This window comes from Carassius gibelio, chromosome B5 (genome assembly GCF_023724105.1).
Source record: "Carassius gibelio isolate Cgi1373 ecotype wild population from Czech Republic chromosome B5, carGib1.2-hapl.c, whole genome shotgun sequence".
Lineage (NCBI taxonomy): Eukaryota > Metazoa > Chordata > Actinopteri > Cypriniformes > Cyprinidae > Carassius > Carassius gibelio.
This window is the reverse complement of record NC_068400.1, coordinates 11093423-11116394: the sequence shown is the minus strand read 5'-3', so window position 1 is coordinate 11116394 and position 22972 is coordinate 11093423. Positions and strand designations below refer to the sequence as shown.

The 22972-nt window shown below is 38.6% G+C and overlaps 1 protein-coding gene across 1 annotated transcript in view; it reads left to right on the top strand.

The window, feature by feature from the left end:
• The first annotated feature begins 1800 nt into the window (after positions 1-1800).
• The window catches only part of tek (TEK tyrosine kinase, endothelial), a 29480-nt gene continuing 8308 nt past the window's right edge, over positions 1801-22972 (top strand). The window contains exons 1-17 of the mRNA XM_052555811.1: positions 1801-1977; positions 6860-7162; positions 7279-7389; positions 7682-7837; positions 8516-8647; positions 11650-11787; positions 12001-12123; positions 12212-12357; positions 12471-12615; positions 13318-13476; positions 14696-14830; positions 14910-15185; positions 15569-15877; positions 16649-16809; positions 17248-17458; positions 17548-17658; positions 17749-17939. Of these exons, the coding sequence (XP_052411771.1) occupies positions 1923-1977; positions 6860-7162; positions 7279-7389; positions 7682-7837; positions 8516-8647; positions 11650-11787; positions 12001-12123; positions 12212-12357; positions 12471-12615; positions 13318-13476; positions 14696-14830; positions 14910-15185; positions 15569-15877; positions 16649-16809; positions 17248-17458; positions 17548-17658; positions 17749-17939 (2862 nt within the window). The 5' untranslated portion in view covers positions 1801-1922. The remainder of the gene's footprint in view (positions 1978-6859; positions 7163-7278; positions 7390-7681; positions 7838-8515; positions 8648-11649; positions 11788-12000; positions 12124-12211; positions 12358-12470; positions 12616-13317; positions 13477-14695; positions 14831-14909; positions 15186-15568; positions 15878-16648; positions 16810-17247; positions 17459-17547; positions 17659-17748; positions 17940-22972) is intronic.

The window sequence follows — 22972 nt, the reverse complement described above, 5'->3', positions numbered from 1 at the left end:
CATTTTGTTTTCATCTTCGCTCCATGTGATACCAAATAAAGCAGTTTTAATCACAATGCTGCTCTGTGCAGCAGGTTACAGGAAACATTTGGTCTAATTTGAATGCGATTTAGTTTAGTCTTTTGCATGTTTTTCCAAGAAGGTGAGAGCTGCTATAACTGAATGTTTCTCAAACAAATGCATACAGAAATAGAAAAATATAACATTGAGTTTTTACGTAAGTTTATATATATACATATAATTAATTTGTGGGATTTGAAGTATGAATAAATCACATTGACTGAAAGGGTTAGATGTAGAGACTGACAGTAGTTAGTGATGAGCGAGTGTACAGTCGTCTCTGTCCAGGTCTGGCTCTGAGCCCGTTCTGGGTGTGCGGACACAGAGAGGAAGTCCACCCTGCTTCAGCGACTGACCTCATCATAGATCCTGAAGAATCCTCCTTCATCATTTCCTCTGTGCTTCAGGTCATCTTCTAGTTTCTTACCACTGAACAGACGCTGCTCACCAGTAGACACTGATACGATGGTTGTGTGTGATCTGCATAACTAAAACTAAAAGAGTAATGAGATTTAGCTGTGACACACACACACACACACACACACACATCTACACACAAAGGAAGAAACTAAGCTCTGTCTAAACATTTGTTCCTTAAGCTGTTCCTGCCTACAGTCAAAGGGCTGTGAGAATATTTTTCCTTCCACATGTGGGAAAGAGGCCGGAGCTGAAATAGTTCTATCATTGTTTGAGTTCTGAATAAAACAAAATCTTGACTTTGGGGAAAAATAGTAATATTGAAAAAGTAATATCTGAGTGCCAGACACATTAGATGCAGTCAGTCTGGGATTACAGGAACCGTTCCGCAGAAGTACGGGTTCCGTACGGTAGGATACACTGGACAAAACTATTCTAGATAGCAATTGCTGGAAAAACCAAAGGATTGACTTAAGTTAACAAATTAATAACTAATTATAGAAATTGTTTTTGAAAACATCCCCTGAACTTTTCATGGTACTGTAGTTTTCAGATAAGATATTCAATTAATTTAAATTTCAGTGAGTTACTTTTTAAGAAGTTACCAATCACAGGTTGTTACTCTGCATTACTGACAGAAACCAAAACCAGACGAGAGAAACATGAACCTTCATTTACATTAGCTGTCGCTGGAAGATACACCTGCAGTGTGTTTGTTGATCTTCTAGAATCAACTTCTGCCTTCCAGATTTCATCACTTCATCTCAATGTTTGCAAGCTTCACTTGACTGTTGGCCAAACCTGTGAATTATTTGTGTTTTATGGTACTTGTTCTCACCAGTGTAGTGTGTTTAAAGTTATGTGCTGTCTGTCCAATCCTCGTTCTCATTTCTTCTACAGTGAGAATAGAAACCCAAACACATACTATAAGAAGGTTTTCGTGGTCAACACACTTCTGCTGCTGAAGACCTCCAGCATGTTCTGATGCAGCCCGAGGCCTCGGAGTCTGTTAATAAAAGCTCAATTTCATCAGTCATTCAAAATATGTTTATAAAATCTCAGTAAAATAGAAACACGCTCTTGTCGTGGTCATAAACACTGTGTCTGATTAAGAGGGTTGATTGATTCTCTCAGGAAGGCTGCTGTGGAATATCTCTCTCGTCTCAAAGCGGGAGCCTCCCTTCAGGAGCCGCAGTTAATGACATGTGATTGTTTGAGCTGCGGCCTTTCCCATCCTCGCAGCACAGAGAGAGGAAACAGGAAAAAGGAACTTCAACTCCCTGTTTCTGGACGGCAGACGAGAGGGTGGGGACACTGGGAGGAAAAGAAAGGGAGAGTTCATTTGTGTCCGAATCAAGGGATGTGTGTGGACTGGTTTTTCTGACAGACCGTCAGAAGATCTTCTCTGTGGATGTGGACTAAGCGGCTGGTGTCGACTGTGGACCATGAGGCACCTGTCCTCCTCCATCACGCTGTGTCTGATTGGCTGCTTGTTCACAGGTAACACTGTGTTTTCATTCGCTGTTTCTCTGCTTTGTGGGATGCTCGAGGTGTCTGTGGTTTGTCTGCAGTTGTTGTGTTTGTGGTTCTGATACACATGAAGGAGCTTTCAGAAGAAACAGAGCCATGTAATAAACCAAAACTTCTGTTCAAATCCAAAATTATTCTGAAAGATTATTATGGTTCACTTATTATGCCATTTTGTGTCACTAAATTATGCAACTGGTACTTTTGACTTTTTTAATTAGAAATGATAATATGTTGTTGAAATGAATCATATATTATTTTGGTAAATTAGATAGTTTGACATGGTGGGTGCGACATGTGTGTGTGTGTGTGTGTGTGTGTGTGTGTGTGTATGTGTGTGTGTGTGTGGTGTTCCCTACATTATGGGCTCCAAATGTTAACACATGGAAATAAATATCTGTAAATTCCCCATGAGAGAGAGAGAAAGAAAAAAACTAAACCTTATAGATCACAGAATAAAGCGATTTGAGATCTAAAATACATGTTTTTTTGTTTTGTTTTTTTTCTTTCTAGGTTTAGGCATAGAGGATAGAAAATGCAGTTTGTGTATTAGAAAAAGCATTATTAGAATAAACCCATAAAACATGGTAAAAATATGTTTTGTATCTTGTGCTGTACATGGCCTGTGTCCAGTCATTATACACATACTCTTTTGTGTTGAGTCTCTGTATAAGAACCCAGAGTTTTGTCATGATACTACAAAAGTGCACAGTGGACAGTATAATGATTTAGTTCTCTTCTGGCTCCTGTTTCAATTAATAAACAAGAATAATGCAAGTTTAATTCTATAATCATCTTAAAGCAGAAGCTTGAGTTTCATTCTGACCTCCTTCTCCTCGTCTCTTAACTCACGGATCCAACTCTTCAGTCCACTTTGGGCAAACTTACTCCCATCACCAGCGAGCAGAACATATTAAACAGTTCAAGAGACTGAGCCTGACACAACACACTACCCAATTATGAGGAACATGCTTACAAAATGAGCATTAAAATATTTATGAAGTTACTTTCTGCTGATGGTGGCTGAGAGAATAGGAAACTGATCAAATTGCATTTAGAGCTGCACACCTTCAATGATTTATCCTTAAATATGACGCAGTGATGAAGTGGGACTGCTGTGTGTGTAGCTGAATGATCTGGTATCAGACCTGTGTGTTCGAGACTGTGACACCTCCGTCTGTTTCCCTCACTAATCATTAAAGCAGAACAATAATATCAAGCCAGTGCTGTACCACTAACCCAGCGATAAGAAACAAGTCATCATTCATATTGAAAGCTTTGTTTGGATGTCCGTTTAAAAAAAGAAAACACCCTTTACTCTCTCTCTCTCTCTCTCTCTCTCTCTCTCTCTCTCTCTCTCTCTCTCTCTCTCTCTCTCTCTCTCACACACACACACACACACACACACACACACACTTATAGTAGTGTGTATCGGTGACCAACATCCAGATGCAAGATCTCATCCAAACACATTCAAAACACTGTTCAAACCTGCTTTTTTATCTTAGAAATATTGCCAGACTACATCCAATGCTATCTTTTCCTGTTGCTGAGAGGTTAATTAACACTTTTGTGATTATTGTAATGCCTTGTTGCCTGAGGCATCAAAAACTACCCTAAAGTAATTGCAGATTGTAAACTGCAAATTTCGGATGCTAGAATCCTTACTAGAACTAGGATGAGAGATCATATTACTCCGGTCTTGGAGTCTTTACATTGGCTCCCTGTTAGTTTTAAAGACAAGTCAAGTCACCTTTATTTATATAGCGCTTTAAACAAAATACATTGCGTCAAAGCAATTGAACAACATTCATTTGGAAAACAGTTCTGATCTGGACACAGACTGGATCTGGTGGCCACGGTGACCTCGGAATAAGAGAGAAACAGACTAATATTAGCGTAGATGCCATTCTTCTAATGATGTAGCAAGTACATCGGGTGTTATGGGAAGTGTTCCCGGTTCTGGTTTACCTAATTAATGCAGCCTAAAAATCCTTTAACGGATTTGGATATTAAAAGCATATTAGTATGTTATGTGTAAGCCAGGTTAAAGAGATGGGTCTTTAATCTAGATTTAAACTGCAAGAGTGTGTCTGCCTCCCGAACAATGTTAGGAAGGTTATTCCAGAGTTTAGGCGCCTAGCACACCTAGGTTCCTAACTGATGACGAAGAATTGACAAAGCAACCATCAAGTCTTAGACAGTGTTCTAGGTTATTACAAGCAGAGTTTTTAGGCCCTATAATTAACACCTCTGTTTTTTCTGAATTTAGCAGTAAGAAATTACTTGTCATCCTGTTTTTTATATTGACTATGTGTTCCATTAGTTTTTCAAATTGGTGTGTTTCACCGGGCCACGAAGAAATATAGAGCTGAGTATCATCAGCATAACAGTGAAAGCTAATACCATGTTTCCTGATGATATCTCCCAAGGGTAACATATAAAGCGTGAAGAGTAGCAGCCCTAGTACTGAGCCTTGAGGTACTCCATACTGCACTTGTGATTGATATGATACATCTTCATTTACCGCTGTGAATTGATGGCGGTCATATAAGTACGATTTAAACCGTGCTAATGCACTTCCACTGATGCCAACAAAGTGTTCTAGTCAGTGCTAAAGAATGTTGTGGTCAATAGTGTTGAAGGCAGCACTAAGATCCAATAACACTAATAGAGAGATACACCTACGATCAGATGATAAGAGCAGATCATTTGTAACTCTAAGGAGAAGTTGATTTAAAGTTGATTAAAAAAATTTGATGCTTACTTACAAGGCTTTGCATGGGTTGGCACCTCAATATTTGTTGGAGCTTTTAATTCCTTATACTCCAACTAGTGACCTTCGCTCATCTGAAACTGGTCCATTAACCCATTTAAGATTGATGGGTGAAAGGGCTTTTTCTGCATTAGCTCCAAAACTGTGGAATTCTTTACTGATTGAGATAAGGCAAGCTAAAACTCTTTTTAACTCATTTTATAGGGTAGTTTTTAATTAAATATTTGATTTATTATTTTTTTTTTTAAAGTTTCATTTGTTGTAGTTTTGATTTGCATTTATTTTCAAATTTTTTGCTTGTATTATTTTATACAGTATATTGTTTTATTTGTTTTTGTTCAGTGTTTTGAGATTTACATTTAAAGGCGCTATAGAAAATAAAGTTTATTATTATTATTACATATTCCTTACTGTAAGTAGTAAGGTTTTAAACTATGTAGGTTCAGTGACGAGCGTGAGAGAAGTGAAATAAGTTCATGAGAAACAGACACCAGTTTGATCTACTCTCCATTGTTTCCAAAATGACATACACCATATACATTTACTAACTACATAATCAGAGCGTGGCATCGTTTCACTCCCACATTTAGACATTTCTGAGTTGATCCTCCATATTTACATTTCCAGTAGTTTTATCACGTTCAAATTTATTTATATAGCACAATTAAAACTACAAGAATGTTGACCAAAGTGCTTCACAAGCAGAGCACGTACACACAAATAAAACAGGGCTGGAAGGTTTTCAGTCCAATCATAAAAAGATAATTTAAATTACATATTAATTATACATACAAATAATAAAAAAAAACAGTATTTTAGTCTTGGTACATTCAGTGTTTTTTGTGTTCAGAGTTGAGTCATGGAGTGATTTGACGGGTGTCAAACACAGAGACAGTTTTAAAGCCACAGGTGTAAGTCTCATGATGTGCAGACCACGTAAAACAGGTTTCACATCACTTCGTTTCAATGACATAATGGATTTGTTGTCAGTATTGGATGGTTCAGAAGTGCATAAGCTACACTGTAAAAAATTTCTTGTTGTTTTTACAAAAACTTTTTGGCAGCTGTGGTTGCCAGAATAATTTTGTAAAAATACAGAAAACTGTAAACACATTTACGTCAAAAACTGTTAATTTTACAATATAAAGCTGTAATTTACAAACAAGAAAATGTGAATATAAACCAGTAAATTCAACAACACACAAAATTAAATCTGTTTTGTACCTTGAAAATACTGACAACCACCATAATAATAAAGATGGTACTGTATAAGAGAAAGCCACATGAAGTATCAAAGCTCATCACAAGTAGCTTCACCACAAGCAGAAGTATATATTAACATATAGAAGGTGCACATTTATGGAAACACAAAACACCATCATGGTAACACACGTGATACTTAAATAATGCAAAAAAACTTTCATTAAGCAACAGAAGATGTAACATAAAGCTCAAATGTACATAACTGATAACAAGAATTATTTAAAAACATGATTATTTAAACAAAATACTTTCAAACATGTAGTGTCACGCAGGGAATTCTGGGAATATCAGTTTACAGTTTTAGACTGTAAATTATACATTGATTTGTTCTTTTTTTACTTCTAAAAGCTGTATAATTAACAGAATTTTACTGTAAATTTACATTAAATGCTTTGTTAGATCTTTTACAGTTTTTCCCTGTATATAGTACGGGAACTTACTGTTAACCTATTATCAGTTTTTTTCCGTAGCGTTTTTACAAAATTTTACAGTTAAAATTACACTTATTTTTTACAGTGTATGTTACTAATTGTGTTACTGGCTTGGTAACAGAAACATAATTTACTCAGCTTTACATGTAATTACAGCAGAAGAACACATTTAGACAATACAAACAATAATATGAGTAGTCAATGTACAGAGGTGAGTTAGATAGACCAAGCTGAAATGTAAAGATGGGTGTGTTTGCTCTTGTCCTGCAGCACTGAGTGAAGATACTGCTGTGAAGAGCTCATTGAGGAGTTCAGCAGGACAGTCCTGAGCCAGAATGGCTCTTTGATTCATTCAGTAATGATGATTCCTGTCATGTCTCCGCAGGCAGAGCTCTAGACGTCTCAGATGTGACTCTGATCAATCCGGACCCGGTCGTGTCCTCAGTCAACTCGCCGTCTCTGCTGTGTGTGAGCAGCGACTGGACCGTTTCTGGCACCGGATCGCTGAGTCTGGGCCACGAGCATCTTGATTATAAAACTCATGTCCTGAATGCTGAACCAGACAGAAGCTACCACTCCGCTGCTAAAGTCACCTGGATGTCCCGCAATCACACCTTAGGAGCTTTTTACTGCCAGCTCAAAAACTCTAACAGGAGTAAAGTCTACACCTACAAGATGCTCCATGAAGGTAATAACACTGAGAAGTGAGCAGTGCTTTGGCTCCTGTGAAGGGAAAGACTTGTTTGTTTGTGTATACACTGCACTTCTAACCAGACGGGGTTTGACTATTTCCTTTTTCTGCAGCTGCTTTCATCCCTGAATCTCTGACAATCACTGTTAATGAAGGTGAAGATGTTAACATCTCTTACTCAAGAAAGACATATTTACCAGAGGATGCAGTCATCTATAAAAATGGTGGGAACTCAGTTGTACATTTAATAAACAATATAAAACATAAATAACATATATAAATCTGTGTCTCTATGCAGGCACAATAAAGATTTGTAACTTTTATTATTAATTATTTGCTTCTATTTATTTTGGCTTACAGTTTCTTTTTTTTCTTTTTTTTAACTGCGTTTACGTGTTCAGTATTTACCACATAACCCTTGTTTTTATGCCAAAAAAAGAAAAAGAAAAAAAAAAGCTGTATTATATATAATATTGTAGTTTTCGTTGTTGTAGCTGTTGTTGTTTTTGTTTTCAGGAAAGTATGAACACACATCACCAAAAGGGGACTTTATGGATGTAATTAATTACTCAATAATCAATGCAAAAGCCCAAAGTCATGCTGGAATATATGAGATCCGTTACATTTCTGAAGCTCCGTCCAGCGTAGCAATAACCCGACTGATCGTCAGGAGTAAGTCACAATCACACTCGTTAAAGTGTCTGGTAATGTTTAGAATCTGTGCACTTGATGTTTAAGTCATAAGTGCTATTACCATGGAAATTAATAATTCTACACCTCACTGTAAGTTGCAATATAAATACTTCATTTCTGGCCATTAAGTTGGTTAAACACCCATTTAGTGATTCATGGATTTGTAAGTCATAATACATTTGTCTGGATCTCCAGCAATATTTGGCTGCTTTAAACAGTTTGCAGGATGTGTGTCTGCATCTCTTTCATTACTGAAAACCTTGATTTATTTATTGAAATAATGATGAATTAACACGATGAATCATTCCACTGACCTGAATGCGATAATTCTTTATGAAAAGCTTATTGAAGATTGTAAGAAGATTGCATTCAGTCTTGTGGTTTATTCAGTGATCTGCTGGTGTCTAAAGAATAAAGCGTAATATTGATGTCAAACACTTCTGATCTGTTCTATGCACGTCTTTTTAGTGATTTGCTCATCTATAATAATGGTTTTGAATTATACATTTTTTCAGCTTATATGAAGGTTAAAATATGGATCAATGTTTTTAAGAGTGCTGAAATTATCAATGATTTTCTCAAAGTTAAAGAAGAGTATGTGTTTTCAGCAGACTATGAGCTTCTGTTAAATAACGGTCAGTTGTTACGTTGTTAAAGGTTGTAAGGCTGGTTTGTGGGGACCAGATTGTACGGAATCGTGTCTGTCCTGCGCTAATGGAGGCGTGTGTGATGATGTGAAGGGAGAATGCATCTGCCCTCCAGGGTTTAAAGGACCCACCTGTGAAACAGGTAACAATCTTTGCTCAAATACTCAATAGTCACGTTTACAGTTTTTCTCAGTCACTTTGGTGCATTTCTCAAATCAGAAATGAAATTCTCAAAACTACTTGTACAACCTCCACATCATCTAGTCATTTATACATATCATAAAACCAGTTTTTCATTCTTTTGAACAAGTTGCGATTGCTTTTGTACATTCATGCAATTGATTACGCAGATTTATCTGCGGTTTCCTACATTATCAGTTGCTAATGCCATGTTCCTTAAAATGTATTATATAGTTTTCTGTGAAATAGTCTTACCCCCCAAAACATCTAGTATTTTGTTCATCGTATAAGTCATTAAATGCAAAATGGTTAATCTAGTTGTCATAAACTGCCAAGCACGCTATTTATTTTTATTTTTACAAATTATTATTAGACTTTTTGTCAGTTTGGCATGAATTGTGCAAGTGAATTTTGACTAATGAAGAGAATGTAGATGATAAACCAGTGATAAACCAGTTCTCTGAAATAGCTCAAAGGTTCATTTCATGAGTCTTCAGTTGGAAAGCTTATACTGTATAGACAGAGGACAACACAGGAGTAAAAACATTCTGAAAATGGACTTATTTTCATCTTTGTGCCCATATTTCTTTTTCCTTTTCTATGTCACAATGACATTGTAAAGGTTTTTTTTTTTTTGGTCAGACCTTGTAAAAGTGTTACTGGGAATTCAGTCCAGTCTCTTTCAGTCAATACCCCACATACAGTAATGTGTAAATATGTACTTTTTAAATGATTATATGGCATGCATAAGCATATGGCATACTGTTCAATACAGTAACTGTCATCCAAAACAGTTGCCATAGTTTACATCAGAACATCCCTCCAGAGTACAGTGTTATATTGACAACAAGTGATTTGACTGTCTCATCCGTACACAATGACACAAGGACTTGTCATTCTGATGGCACTGACATGTTCATTGACACAGATATTTACTTTTGAGAGATGAACTAAGGATTTTGAGTAAGAGAGTGGCTTTTGCAGGTTATCCATGGCGTTTTGCTATTTGTACGAGTTGTTTTGAGAAATGCACTTACTGTTTTGCAAATTGTGAGTTTGATTTGAGAAATGTACCAAAGCTACTGAGAAAAACTGTAATATATGACGGATTAATAACGCTTATTCAGAGTTTAAACATAAGAAGTAGGACAGATGTTTATATTCAGTGTTATATTTATATTCAGGCTGCTGTGGTGTGTGTGTGTGTAGTGTGGTGTGTATTTGATGTGTATTGTGTTGTGTGTGTAGTGTGGTGTGTATTTGATGTGTGTTGTGTTTTGTGTATAGTGTGTTGTGTATTTGATGTGTGTTGTGTTTTGTGTATAGTGTGGTGTGTATTTGATGTGTGTTGTGTTGTGTGTATAGTGTGGTGTGTATTTGATGTGTGTTGTGTTGTGTGTATAGTGTGGTGTGTATTTGATGTGTGTTGTGTTGTGTGTGTAGTGTGGTGTGTATTTGATGTGTGTGTTGTGTTGTGTGTATAGTGTGGTGTGTATTTGATGTGTGTGTTGTGTTGTGTGTGTAGTGTGGTGTATATTTGATGTATGTGTTGTGTTGTGTGTATAGTGTGTTGTGTATTTGATGTGTGTGTTGTGTGTATAGTGTGGTGTGTATTTGATGTGTGTGTTGTGTGTATAGTGTGGTGTGTATTTGATGTGTGTTGTGTTGTGTGCATTTGATGTGTGTGTTGTGTTGTGTGTGTAGTGTGGTGTATATTTGATGTATGTGTTGTGTTGTGTGTATAGTGTGGTGTGTATTTGATGTGTGTGTTGTGTGTGTAGTGTGGTGTATATTTGATGTATTTGTTGTGTTGTGTGTATAGTGTGTTGTGTATTTGATGTGTGTGTTGTGTGTATAGTGTGGTGTGTATTTGATGTGTGTTGTGTTGTGTGTATAGTGTGTTGTGTATTTGATGTGTGTGTTGTGTTGTGTGTATAGTGTGTTGTGTGTATTTGATGTGTATTGTGTTGTGTGGGTAGTGTGTTGTGTATTTGATGTGTGTGTTGTGTATATAGTGTGGTGTGTATTTGATGTGTGTTGTGTTGTGTGTGTAGTGTGGTGTGTATTTGATGTGTGTGTTGTGTTGTGTGTGTAGTGTGTTGTGTATTTGATGTGTGTTGTGTGTATAGTGTGTTGTGTATTTGATGTGTGTTGTGTTGTGTGGGTAGTGTGGTGTGTATTTGATGTGTGTTGTGTTGTGTGTGTTGTGTTGTGTTGTGTGTGTTGTGTATTTGATGTGTGTTGTGTTGTGTGTGTAGTGTGGTGTGTATTTGATGTGTGTGTTGTGTTGTGTGTATAGTGTGTTGTGTATTTGATGTGTGTGTTGTGTTGTGTGTATAGTGTGGTGTGCATTTGATGTGTGTGTTGTGTTGTGTGTATAGTGTGTTGTGTGTATTTGATGTGTATTGTGTTGTGTGTGTAGTGTGTTGTGTATTTGATGTGTGTTGTGTTGTGTGTATAGTGTGTTGTGTATTTGAAGTGTGTTGTGTGTATAGTGTGTTGTGTATTTGATGTGTGTTGTGTGTATTTGTTTTGTGTGTTGTGTGTATAGTGTGGTGTGTATTTGATGTGTGTTGTGTTGTGTGTGGAGTGTGGTGTGTATTTGATGTGTGTGTTGTGTGTATAGTGTGGTGTGTATTTGATGTGTGTTGTGTTGTGTGTATCGTGTGTTGTGTATTTGATGTGTGTTGTGTTGTGTGTATAGTGTGTTGTGTATTTGATGTGTTTTGTGTTGTGTGTATAGTGTGTTGTGTATTTGATGTGTGTGTTGTGTTGTGTGTATTTGATGTGTATTGTGTTGTGTGTGTAGTGTGTTGTGTATTTGATGTGTGTGTTGTGTGTATAGTGTGGTGTGTATTTGATGTGTGTTGTGTTGTGTGTGTAGTGTGGTGTGTATTGGATGTGTGTTGTGTTGTGTGTATAGTGTGTTGTGTATTTGATGTGTGTGTTGTGTTGTGTGTGTAGTGTGTGGCGAGGGACGCTTCGGCCGGAGCTGTAAGGAGCGCTGTGTGGATGGATTCTGTCGTTCTCTGCTCTTCTGTCTCAGAGAGCCGTACGGCTGCTCCTGTGCGTCTGGATGGAAGGGCTTCAACTGTAGCGAGGGTGAGAGGAAATAAAGTCTAACACACGGGAAGACGCTCTGTTTATTATTCCTCATTTTACTGTGCCTAAATGCTAGTAAATGGTGAACTACTGTGAACTAGTTTCAATGAATGTGTTCTGAATTGTGTGCAATGAAAATAAACACTTGATGTGTACAAATATTTTGTTAAAATATTACTCGTTACACTTTTCATTTGGATTTTGTGATTCCAGACTGTCCGGCCGGTTATTATGGCGCCGACTGTAAACAGAAGTGTGAGTGTGAACTGGGGAAATGCAATCGCTTCAGAGGATGTGTGTGTGAAGGCAAGCACGGAGCTCGCTGTGAGAAATCAGGTGAAAATCATTGATTTCAAAGAAACCGTCCTGTGTTTCTGGGAGATCTCTGGGCTGAATCCTTCTCTGCTTGTGATTTCTTTGAAAGACATGAAACCTGTAATCTTGAGCAGTCTGAGAGACATCGAGCTCAACTTGGGCGTCACATACACAGTCAACTGCTCTGCATCAGGCCAACCTGCTCCTTTACACGGGGAAATAACCCTGGTCAAACCAGACAAGACCACTGTCTATGTGAGTCTCATCTCCATAGAATTACTACACCGGTTCTGCACGAGTCGCCGTGAGGTTTGATCTTCTTGAGCTGCTGCGTTGTTCATGAAACCCTCTTCTTTCATTCTGCTCAGGCAGTGGACACACATACAGAAAATGATCAAACGACATCAACATTCAGGGTGGAGAAGATCACTGTGTCAGCCGCTGGCCGCTGGTCGTGTCAAGTGAAAACCAAACACTATCAGGAGGAGAAAGAATTCATTGTGAATGTCAAAGGTGAGATTCTTCAAAGTTCCCAAGGTCCATCTCTATTTTCCTGCCAGCAATAGTCCCAAACAATTACAGCATACAGTGTTCAGGATTTAGGAGCATTAAGGTTATGACATAAGTAATGTCCACAGTGAGAATGTTGACTGTAACTATTTACATTAAAACCTTAAAAATTAGTAGACCAAATAGCCTCTCAATGATTGTTTGGTTATTGAAACACAAAAAAAAAAAAAAAAAAAAAAAACTGAGAAAGGGCTTTATGGCTTTTTCAAGTCCTCCTGGGATGTTCATTAATAACTTGTTCAAGACCATTTGGTCAGAACAAGATGGTGATTTACCTTTTCCACATAAAATTCAACGCTTTTATAAACTCTACATCTACTAAGTAATGAATAAAGAATGTGTACCATTGTGTTTTTGTTTTTTCCTGTTTTCATTCAATTTATGAAGGTGAAGTAAACAGCCATTATTTATTATATGGTAATCATACAATAATATAATATTTTGTATATGTAACATAGTTTTATTGTACATTACAATAAAGATTGTATCAATTGCAACAAATACTGTCAATACAGACACTATCTATAGTCTTTGGCTGCGTTTTGCTGTAATTAATGCTCTATTAGTTTTGCTGTAATTAATGCATTAATAACAGGCTGCACTGACTTCATTAGTTGATTAGTGCTCAGCTGCTTCTGGTTTCAGCTCCTCCGAAGCCCCAGAATCCACCGCTCCTGAACGACAGCGGCCCGCATCACCTGCTGCTGCTGCTCAACGAAGAGCCCTACGCCGGAGACGGACCGGTCATCTCAGTCACGGTCAACTACAAACAGACCAGCTCATCTACATGGAGAAGTGTTGAGGGTAATGGTGCTTGTGTGTTCTTGTGGTGTGCACAGGTCACTGTGTTGCTCTCGGCAAACTGTCCAGTGTTATAAATATTTCCACTGTGTAACGGATTACAAATTGGTGATGAGCTGAAAATATTTCTGATCGCTCTCAAATACAGAAGATATTAAGACTAGTCAGAAGAATGTGGGTGAAGTCATTGCTCCGGAAGGGCCTTTCATTTCACAGCGATGGAAAAGCACTGACCTCATCTGATGCTTGTGTTGTTTCTACGGATGTAATGATGTACCGCGAGCCGGTTGAAAATCTATACAAATATGTGATGGATAAAGTCGTTTGAGATGTTAAATAAATCACAATATAACTCAGGGTTAGAGTTTATATGAATGTTTTTGAGGGAAGTGACTGTCTTTAGAAAAGTTTAGATTTTCTTTCCATTTTGCCTGTGTGTAATGTATTGAGTCCATAAGCGCAGAGCTGCTTTGTTTACAACGGTAACCAAGGAAATGCTGTATCGCTGCTGTTCCATAAGCGCCACCTGCTGGCAGATAATGAATCTGCATCTCTTTTAACTCGTCTGCTGTTTCTGTTTAATTTAGATGTGTTTTATGTAATATAGTTTCAAAACACTAAAGTCAAGTTGACTGTAATTTTAAATGTAAAGAGCACAGGCAAAGCCTTAGTTTGTTTATATGAACAGATTTCCTTTATTTTGTTTGTTTTATTGTTTGACAAAATTTTAAATATAATACAAAAAAGTTAAAAAAGACTAATATAACATAATGATATTTTTCAAAACTTTCGAGGATAAAATACATAAAAAAAATAATTTGGCTTATTTCCCTTGTGGTCCTCTGTATTTTAAAAAAGGAACAAACGAATCATAAGTGGAGTGTAATCAACATCAAGTTCAGAAACTTCTACACAATCATTTTTTTAACTTCCCTTCTAAAAATACTATCAATTTGTATCTATTGTTTACACCCAGGTCATTTATTCCAAGCATTTTACTGTAATATCATGAACACCATCAACATTTATAAAAAGGTTTTTTCGACCTTTTGAAAAAATAAATGTTCATCTCACAAATGCATGAGTGGATTTACTTTCAAAATAACCCATTGTTCTTGTTCAGTGGACTGATACTCAATATGTGGCAAATTGTCACTAAACTGTGGAACTGCTTTTGTATGTTTGAGTAGATTACAGATACATTTCCCCATGTTTTCCACAGCGAGCAGTTCTCTGGTGAGGTTGGACAACCTTTCTCCCATGACCCAGTACACCACACGGGTGCAACTGAGTCGCCACGGACCAGGAGGAACCGGTCAGCCTGGACCCGAAGCCACTTTCTCCACACAGATGCTCGGTAAGAGCTCAAACAACACGTTCAATCGCTGTCACATTCAACACACGGCACAATGATAAGACGCCTGTGTTTGTCTCAGAGCTCCCCATGGGTGTGAAGCTGAAGCCCCACAATCAGACCGTGCTGCTCCTGTCATGGGACGCCACTCCTGCCGAGGAGGACTGGACTTATGAGGTCATGTGTCAGCAAGTCGGAGCTTCAGGGACCGAGAGGAGATTTCAGCTCACATCGAACTCCTCCAACCTCCGTCTGAGTGAGCTGAAACCCAGACACAAATACCAGTGCAAGGTGAGGACGAGCAGAAGCGCTGCAGGACAGGCCTGTCCCACCGTCAGCGCCTGGACACTGAGCGACCGTAAGTTTGTGCCTCTCACTTTTTAAAGATCGCAGACATTTGTGTCCATGCAGCACAGAAGCAGTCATCAGTGTCACAGGTGTATTTGTAGAAATAGACAACAATACATTGTATGAGTCAAAATTATTCATTTTTCTTTTATGCCAAAAATCATTAGGATATTAAGTAAAGATCATGTTCCATGAAGATATTTTGTAAATATCCTACCATAAATATATCAAAACATAATTTTTTATTTGTAATATTCATTGCTAAGAACTTCATTTGAACAACTTTAAAGATGAGAGGATATTATAAAGTGCTTTGTGTGAGTGTTCTGTTTGTTTGCGGATGAGTTTGATATACTAGTGGAGTTATTGATTGCTTATGCTGTGATCCATCAGAGCTTCCTCCTCCTCCTGCCAACATCTCCACCTGTAACATCAGTGACTCCTCAGCCAGCATCACCTGGTCAGTGGTTGAGGGTCACTCCATCTCCAAAGCCATGATCCGCTACCAGCAGACAGAGCAGACGGACTACAGTCAGCAGGTGGAGCTTGACGTGCAGGACCAGACCAACATGCGCTTCCAGCTCAGGGGTCTGAAGACCAACACCACCTACCAGCTGGAGCTCTGGAGCGTCAACAACATAGGAGGGAGTGTGGAGAGACCGCAGATCACCCTGAAGACGCTGACGCCGCAGGAGAGCTCACGTGAGTCTCTGTGCTGTCTCTGTTCCCCTGAAGAAATCAGTCCGGTTAATGACAGAAGCAGCTTTTCTGTGTGAACACTAGTGAAGATTCACAAGTGCGTTCAAAGGAGCACATGTCATCATCTGAACCCTGTGAGACACACTGAGCGAGTAACACTGCCATCTATAGGATAATTTACTGTTTATATATGATGGAAGTAAGCCTCAAAATTGTGGTAAATTCTCTTCTGCATTTGAACCAGAGAAACACTGCAAAAAAACGCTTATCTTATGTAAAATGAGAATTTTACTTAACCCCACTGGCAGATAATTTTACTTGTTTTAAGCAAAATGCACTTGTAATTTTTTTTATATAAATATTTTGACTAGAAACGACAAAAAATACTAAGGAAGATAAGCCCTTTTTTGTTGCAGTGAATACGATATCTGTCATAACCATGTAAACACTTTATCTCCATGTGATGCAGGCACAGGCAATAAGATCAAACAGTTCTACAAATTGTTTACAAGTCAGCATTTACAGTCATGATTTTACAAATAATGACAATAAATGCAGCTATGGACAATATGTAGAGAGTACATATCTTCATATCTTGATCAAAATGAGTAAGAACGTGCAGGAAGAAAGACCCTAACCTTAATTAAATATGAACCATTATTAAAATTTAACATCAACAAACATTTAATAAGTGACGTTATTTAACACTTGATGCTATTAATGCCATTCTAAAATGCTATTGATGACAGTGATTGTGAACGGTTGCTCTTTCAGAGCTGCATGGGTTCCAGGCTCACAGTAACATGCTCTTCTTTGCGATCCTGGGCTCCGCCGGCATGACGTGCATCACTATCCTGCTGGCCTTCTGCATCGTCCTGCAGCTCAAGAGAACCACCTTCCAGAGACGCATGGTGCAGGCCTTCCACAACGTAGCGGTGAGACGCCGACCCAAATTCAGCATCTATCACAGTCAAAATCATCTGAATTCAGTCACAGCTTTATCTCTACATCAGGGTTAAAGCCAAGTCTCACCAAGAATAATGACTACAAAGATGACTGTATTTTAAAAAAAGAATAATTCTGAAAGTGGTTCCAATGATATTGTTTATCTGTGCCTTTATTGTTATAGCTGTGGTGTGGATTCTGCTATTCTTTAATATTGAAAACGATTTTTAGAACTGTATCTTTATCATTATCTTTATAGTTATCGTCCTTGGTGTGAACACGGACTTGAAGGTTCTCACACTAAAACTTCTCCATTAGGCAGTGTTTAACTTCAGTTCAGAGTTAGGATCCTGAAGTCCTTCAGTAGCTGCTTCAGGTGTGTTGGACCTGAAAACTCCTGTAAATATCAATCTCTCCTGTTCTCACAGAGAGAAGAGCCTGTGGTCCAGTTTAACTCTGTGCCGCTAAACGTCTCCAAAAAAGTTCCCAGTTCCAGCCAATCTGTGGCCTATCCCACCCTGGAGTGGAGCGACATTAAGTTCCAGGATATAATCGGAGAGGGAAACTTTGGGCAGGTGCTGAAAGCTCGCATTAAGAAAGACGGCCTGAGGATGGATGCTGCCATCAAGAGAATGAAGGGTGAGAAGCATTCAATGAACACAGTCAGAATGTGTGTCAGCATTCACACAATTTCTCTCACAATGTGTCAATCTCTGTCTTAACCATAGAATATGCCTCTAAGGACGACCACAGAGACTTTGCTGGGGAACTCGAGGTCTTGTGTAAACTGGGTCATCATCCAAACATCATTAACCTTCTGGGAGCATGTGAACACAGAGGTGTGCGCCTCAAGTCCCACAGACATTTACTTCTTCTCCAATGGGACATGACTGTGTTTGAGAGCTCAATCACACTGTCTTCTACTGCAGGTTACCTGTATCTGGCCATTGAATATGCTCCTCACGGAAACCTGCTGGACTTTCTGCGTAAGAGCCGTGTTTTAGAGACGGACCCTGCCTTTGCCATCGCTAACAGCACCGCGTCCACGCTCTCTTCACAGCAGTTACTGCACTTTGCTGCAGATGTGGCTCGTGGCATGGACTACTTGAGCCAGAAACAGGTGAGCAGGGAAAACTCTACTGTAATAATTCTGCTCCAATTCATATATAAAAATATTTGTTGAATTCAGTAATGAAAATATATATAAATAATATCTAAACATCTGTCATGGGTTGCTATGATGAATCAAGTGCACAACAAAGGGGAAGCCATTTATGCTGGGGGGGATCAGTTCTCCTCTGACCAGACGAAACCAGTACTTCAATTCCAGGCTGCAGCAAAGTCAGATTGTGCAGAAGAATCATCTGTTTCCTGTGGTCTTGTCCTGGTGCTCCTCTGAGACTAGGTATTTACAGGGGATCTGTATCTGGGGCTCTAGTTGTCCTGATCTCCGCTGTCTTTCTGGGAAGTAGAGGTCCTTTCTAGGTGCTGATCCACCATCTGGTCTGGATACGTACTGGATCCGGGCGACTGCAGTGACCCTCTGATCTGGATACAGACTGGATCTGGTGGCCACGGTGACCTCGGAACAAGAGAGAAACAGACTAATATTAACGTAGATGCCATTCTTCTAATGATGTAGCAAGTACATAGGGTGTTATGTGAAGTGTTTCCGGTTCCAGTTTACCTAATTAATGCAGCCTAAAAATCCTTTAACGGATTTGGATATTAAAAGCATATTAGTATGTTATGTGTATGCCAGATTAAAGAGATGGGTCTTTAATCTAGATTTAAACTGCAAGAGTGTGTCTGCCTCCCGAACAATGTTAGGAAGGTTATTCCAGAGTTTAGGCGCCAAACAGGAAAAGGATCTGCCGCCCGCAGTTGATTTTGATATTCTAGGTATTATCAAATTGCCTGAGTTTTGAGAACGTAGCAGACGTAGATTAGTATAATGTAAAAGGAGCTCATTCAAATACTGAGGTGCTAAACCATTCAGGGCTTTATAAGTAATAAGCAATATTTTAAAATCTATACGATGTTTGATAGGGAGCCAGTGCAGTGTGGACAGGACCGGGCTAATATGGTCATACTTCCTGGTTCTAGTAAGAACTCTTGCTGCTGCATTTTGGACTAGCTGTAGTTTGTTTACTAAGCGTGCAGAACAACCACCCAATAAAGCATTAGAGCTGTAATCGGGCCTTAAAAGTTAGGCCCGACAGGTTTCGGCCCTAGCCCGACAAGTACATTTTGATTGACAGCTTTTTTAAACCCCGAACCCGTTTACAGCCCGACATTATTCAAATCTGCGCACGCACACAGCTCTTTTGCCTTTTGCCAACAATGAGCAATTTATTCATGTTTTAACATAATTTACTCATAACTAACGTAGACTAGACCACTTGGAAGTTGGAATAAAGAAATAAAATAAGTCCTGTGTCACATCGTAACATCTCAGCATTCTAGACATAGGCTCATTTAACCTATAAATAGACCAACGCACCAATAAAAACGAGTCATTTAAAAAAAAAAAAATTAAGATACATTTTAAATTAAGATGGGTATTTGGCAATAACGAAATTAAGATAAAGGCTCCGCCGGATTTGCTTTATTTAATAAAAGAATAATGCCAACATTAGCGTAAATACTCTGTCAACATTATGCATTTAAGACTCAATGAATATTTAGTTATCATTTGAAAAACCTTTACTCACAGAGATTAGGCTAGGTCTACATGTTTTTGTGGAGGGAAATGAATGAATCCACTGTATATGTCTTCAGCGCGCTCCTGCGCTCACTGATGGTGCGTCATTATTCACTCATTATTCTCATTATAAGCATGGTCAAAACTTTTCCACACCTCAGACTTTGCTTTAGTTGCTGGTGCAACCAAAACGTAATCACCAGAGGCAAGCCTCCGTTACACCTGCTCAGCATTCATTTTCGCATCTTTCTCGCACTAATCGAAACACATCACATGACCGCTCGTTTACCTCGCAAACCGGAGCGCGAGCCCGAGCCCGGCTAAATTCCCCTCGGGTTCGGGCAAAGATCTTCAGCTCTATAAAGCATTACAATAATCTAACCTTGAGGTCATAAATGCATGGATTAACATTTCTGCATTTGACATTGAGAGCATAGGCCGCAATTTAGATATATTTTTGAGATGGAAAAATGCAGTTTTACAAATGCTAGAAAGGTGGCTTTCTAAGGAAATATTGCGATCAAGTAGCACACCTAGGTTCCTAACTGATGACGAAGAATTGACAAAGCAACCATCAAGTCTTAGACAGTGTTCTAGGTTATTACAAGCAGAGTTTTTAGGCCCTATAATTAACACCTCTGTTTTTTCTGAATTTAGCAATAAGAAATTACTCGTCATCCAATTTTTTATATCGACTATGCATTCCATTAGTTTTTCAAATTGGTGTGTTTCACCGGGCTGCGAGGAAATATAGAGCTGAGTATCATCAGCATAACAGTGAAAGCTAACACCATGTTTCCTGATGATATCTCCCAAGGGTAACATATAAAGCGTGAAGAGTAGCGGCCCTAGTACTGAGCCTTGAGGTACTCCATACTGCACTAGTGATTGATATGATACATCTTCATTCACTGCTACGAACTGATGGCGGTCATATAAGTACGATATAAACCATGCTAATGCACTTCCACTGATGCCAACAAAGTGTTCAAGTCTAAGCAAAAGAATGCTGTGGTCAATTGTGTCAAACGCAGCACTAAGATCCTAATAGAGAGATACACCCACGATCAGATGATAAGAGCAGATTATTTGTAACTCTAAGGAGAGCAGTCTCAGTACTATCATACTGTCTAAATCCTGACTGGAAATCCTCACATATACCATTTTTCTCTAAGAAGGAATATAATTGTGAGGATACCACCTTTTCCAGTATCTTGGACAGAAAAGGGAGATTCGAGATTGGTCTATAATTAACAAGTTCTTTGCGGTCAAGTTGTGGATTTTTTGATGAGAGGCGTAATAACAGCCAGTTTGAAGGTTTTGGGGACATATCCTAATGACAATGAGGAATTAATAATAGTCAGAAGAGGACCTATGACTTCTGGAAGCACCTCTTTTAGGAGCTTAGATGGTATAGGGTCTAACATACATGTTGTTGGTTTAGATGATTTAACAAGTTTATACAATTCTTCCTCCTATAGTAGAGAATGAGTGGAACTGTTCCTCAGGGGGTCTATAGTGCACTGTCTGATGTGATACTGTATCTGATGGCTGAATGGTTGCAATTTTATCTCTAATAGTATCGATTTTAAGTAAAGTAGTTCACAAAGTCATTACTGTTGTGGTGTTGGGAAATGTCATATGAATAAATACCTAGGGTTATGTTTGTTTTCTTCTAAAAGAGACAAAAAGTTATCAGATCTAGCAGTTTTTAATGCTTTTCTATAGGATATGCTACTTTCCCGCCAAGCAATACGAAATACCTCTAGTTTTGTTTTCCTCCAGCTGCTCTCCATTTTCCTTAAGTGTAAAGGAGCAACTGTATTTAAAGTGCTAGAAAAGAGAGAGTCCATAGTTTCTGTTACATCATCAAGTTGTTCTGAGGTTTTGCATATGCTAGGGAATTTGAATACATCAGGAAGATAACTTAAAAAGCAGTCTTTTGTGGTAGAAGTGATGGTTCTTCGATACTTGTAACAAGAAGTAGAATTTACAATTTTGGCTATATGAAGTTTGCACAGAACTAAATAATGATCTGAGATATCATCACTTGGCTGAATAATTTCAACACTATCAACATCAATTCCATGTGACAGTATTAAATCTAGAGTCCTGGTGGTCGTCTGAGACAAGGTCTTTACAGGGGATCTGTATCTGGGGCTCTAGTTGTCCTGGTCTCCGCTGTCTTTCAGGGATGTAGATGTCCTTTCTAGGTGCTGATCCACCATCTGGTCTGGATACGTACTGGATCCGGGTGACTGCAGTGACCCTCTGATCTGGATACAGACTGGGTCTGGTGGCTACGGTGACCTCGGAATAAAAGAGAAACAGTCTAATATTAGTGTAGATGCCATTCTTCTAATGATGTAGCAATATTCTAGGTATTATTAGTTTTGAGAATGTAGCGGATGTGGAGGATTATAATATAACAGGAGCTCATTCAAATACTGAGGTGCTAAACCATTCAGGGCTTTATAAGTAATAAGCAAGATTTTAAAATCTATACAATGTTTGATAGCCAGTGTTGACAGGACCGGGCTAAAATGGTCATACTTCCTGGTTCTAGTAAAAACTCTTGCTGCTGCATTTTGGACTAGCTGTAGTATTTTTACTAAGCGTGCAGAACAGCCACCCAATATAGTATTACAATAATCTAACCTTGAGGTCATAAATGGATGGATTAACATTTCTGCATTTTACATTGAGAGTGTATTGACGACTTGATAGCTAGGACTGTATCTGTAGCTAGTTGGGGACAAGTGACCACTGTGGTGCATCGATAAGAATGCAATTGGATGCTGTAAATCTCTTCGATGGTTTTATTGACACTCAGCAGAGGATTATCTATCTTCATGTATGTACAGTATATGTGTGGTTCTACAATAAACAATAAAAGAAAGAAAATATCAGAATACAATTAAACAACATTGCTGACATGATTCAATTAGCAAAGCTAATAAATTGTAATTATTATACATTTCCCTTTAAGTAGCTTTAGCTGCTTATACATATCAAATAACCAAATAAAATATCAGATAACACATTATCTTCTTAGGAAGTCGTGGCCTAATGGTTAGAGGGTTGGACTCCCAATCGAAGGGTTGTGGGTTCTAGTCTCGGGCCGGACGGAATTGTGGGTGGGGGAGTGCATGTACAGTTCTCTCTCCACCTTCAATACCACGACTTAGGTGCCCTTGAGCAAGGCATCGAACCCCCAACTGCTCCCCGGGTGCCGCAGCATAAATTGCTGCCCACTGCTCCGGGTGTGTGCTCACAGTGTGTGTGTGCATTTCGGATGGGTTAAATGCAGAGCACAAATTCTGAGTATGGGTCACCATACTTGGCTGAATGTCACTTCACTTCTTATTGACTTAAAGAACAGCCTTCATACTGCTAGTTATCAATACTATCAACCCAAAAAAACATAGGTTTCTACTTCTCAACCACAA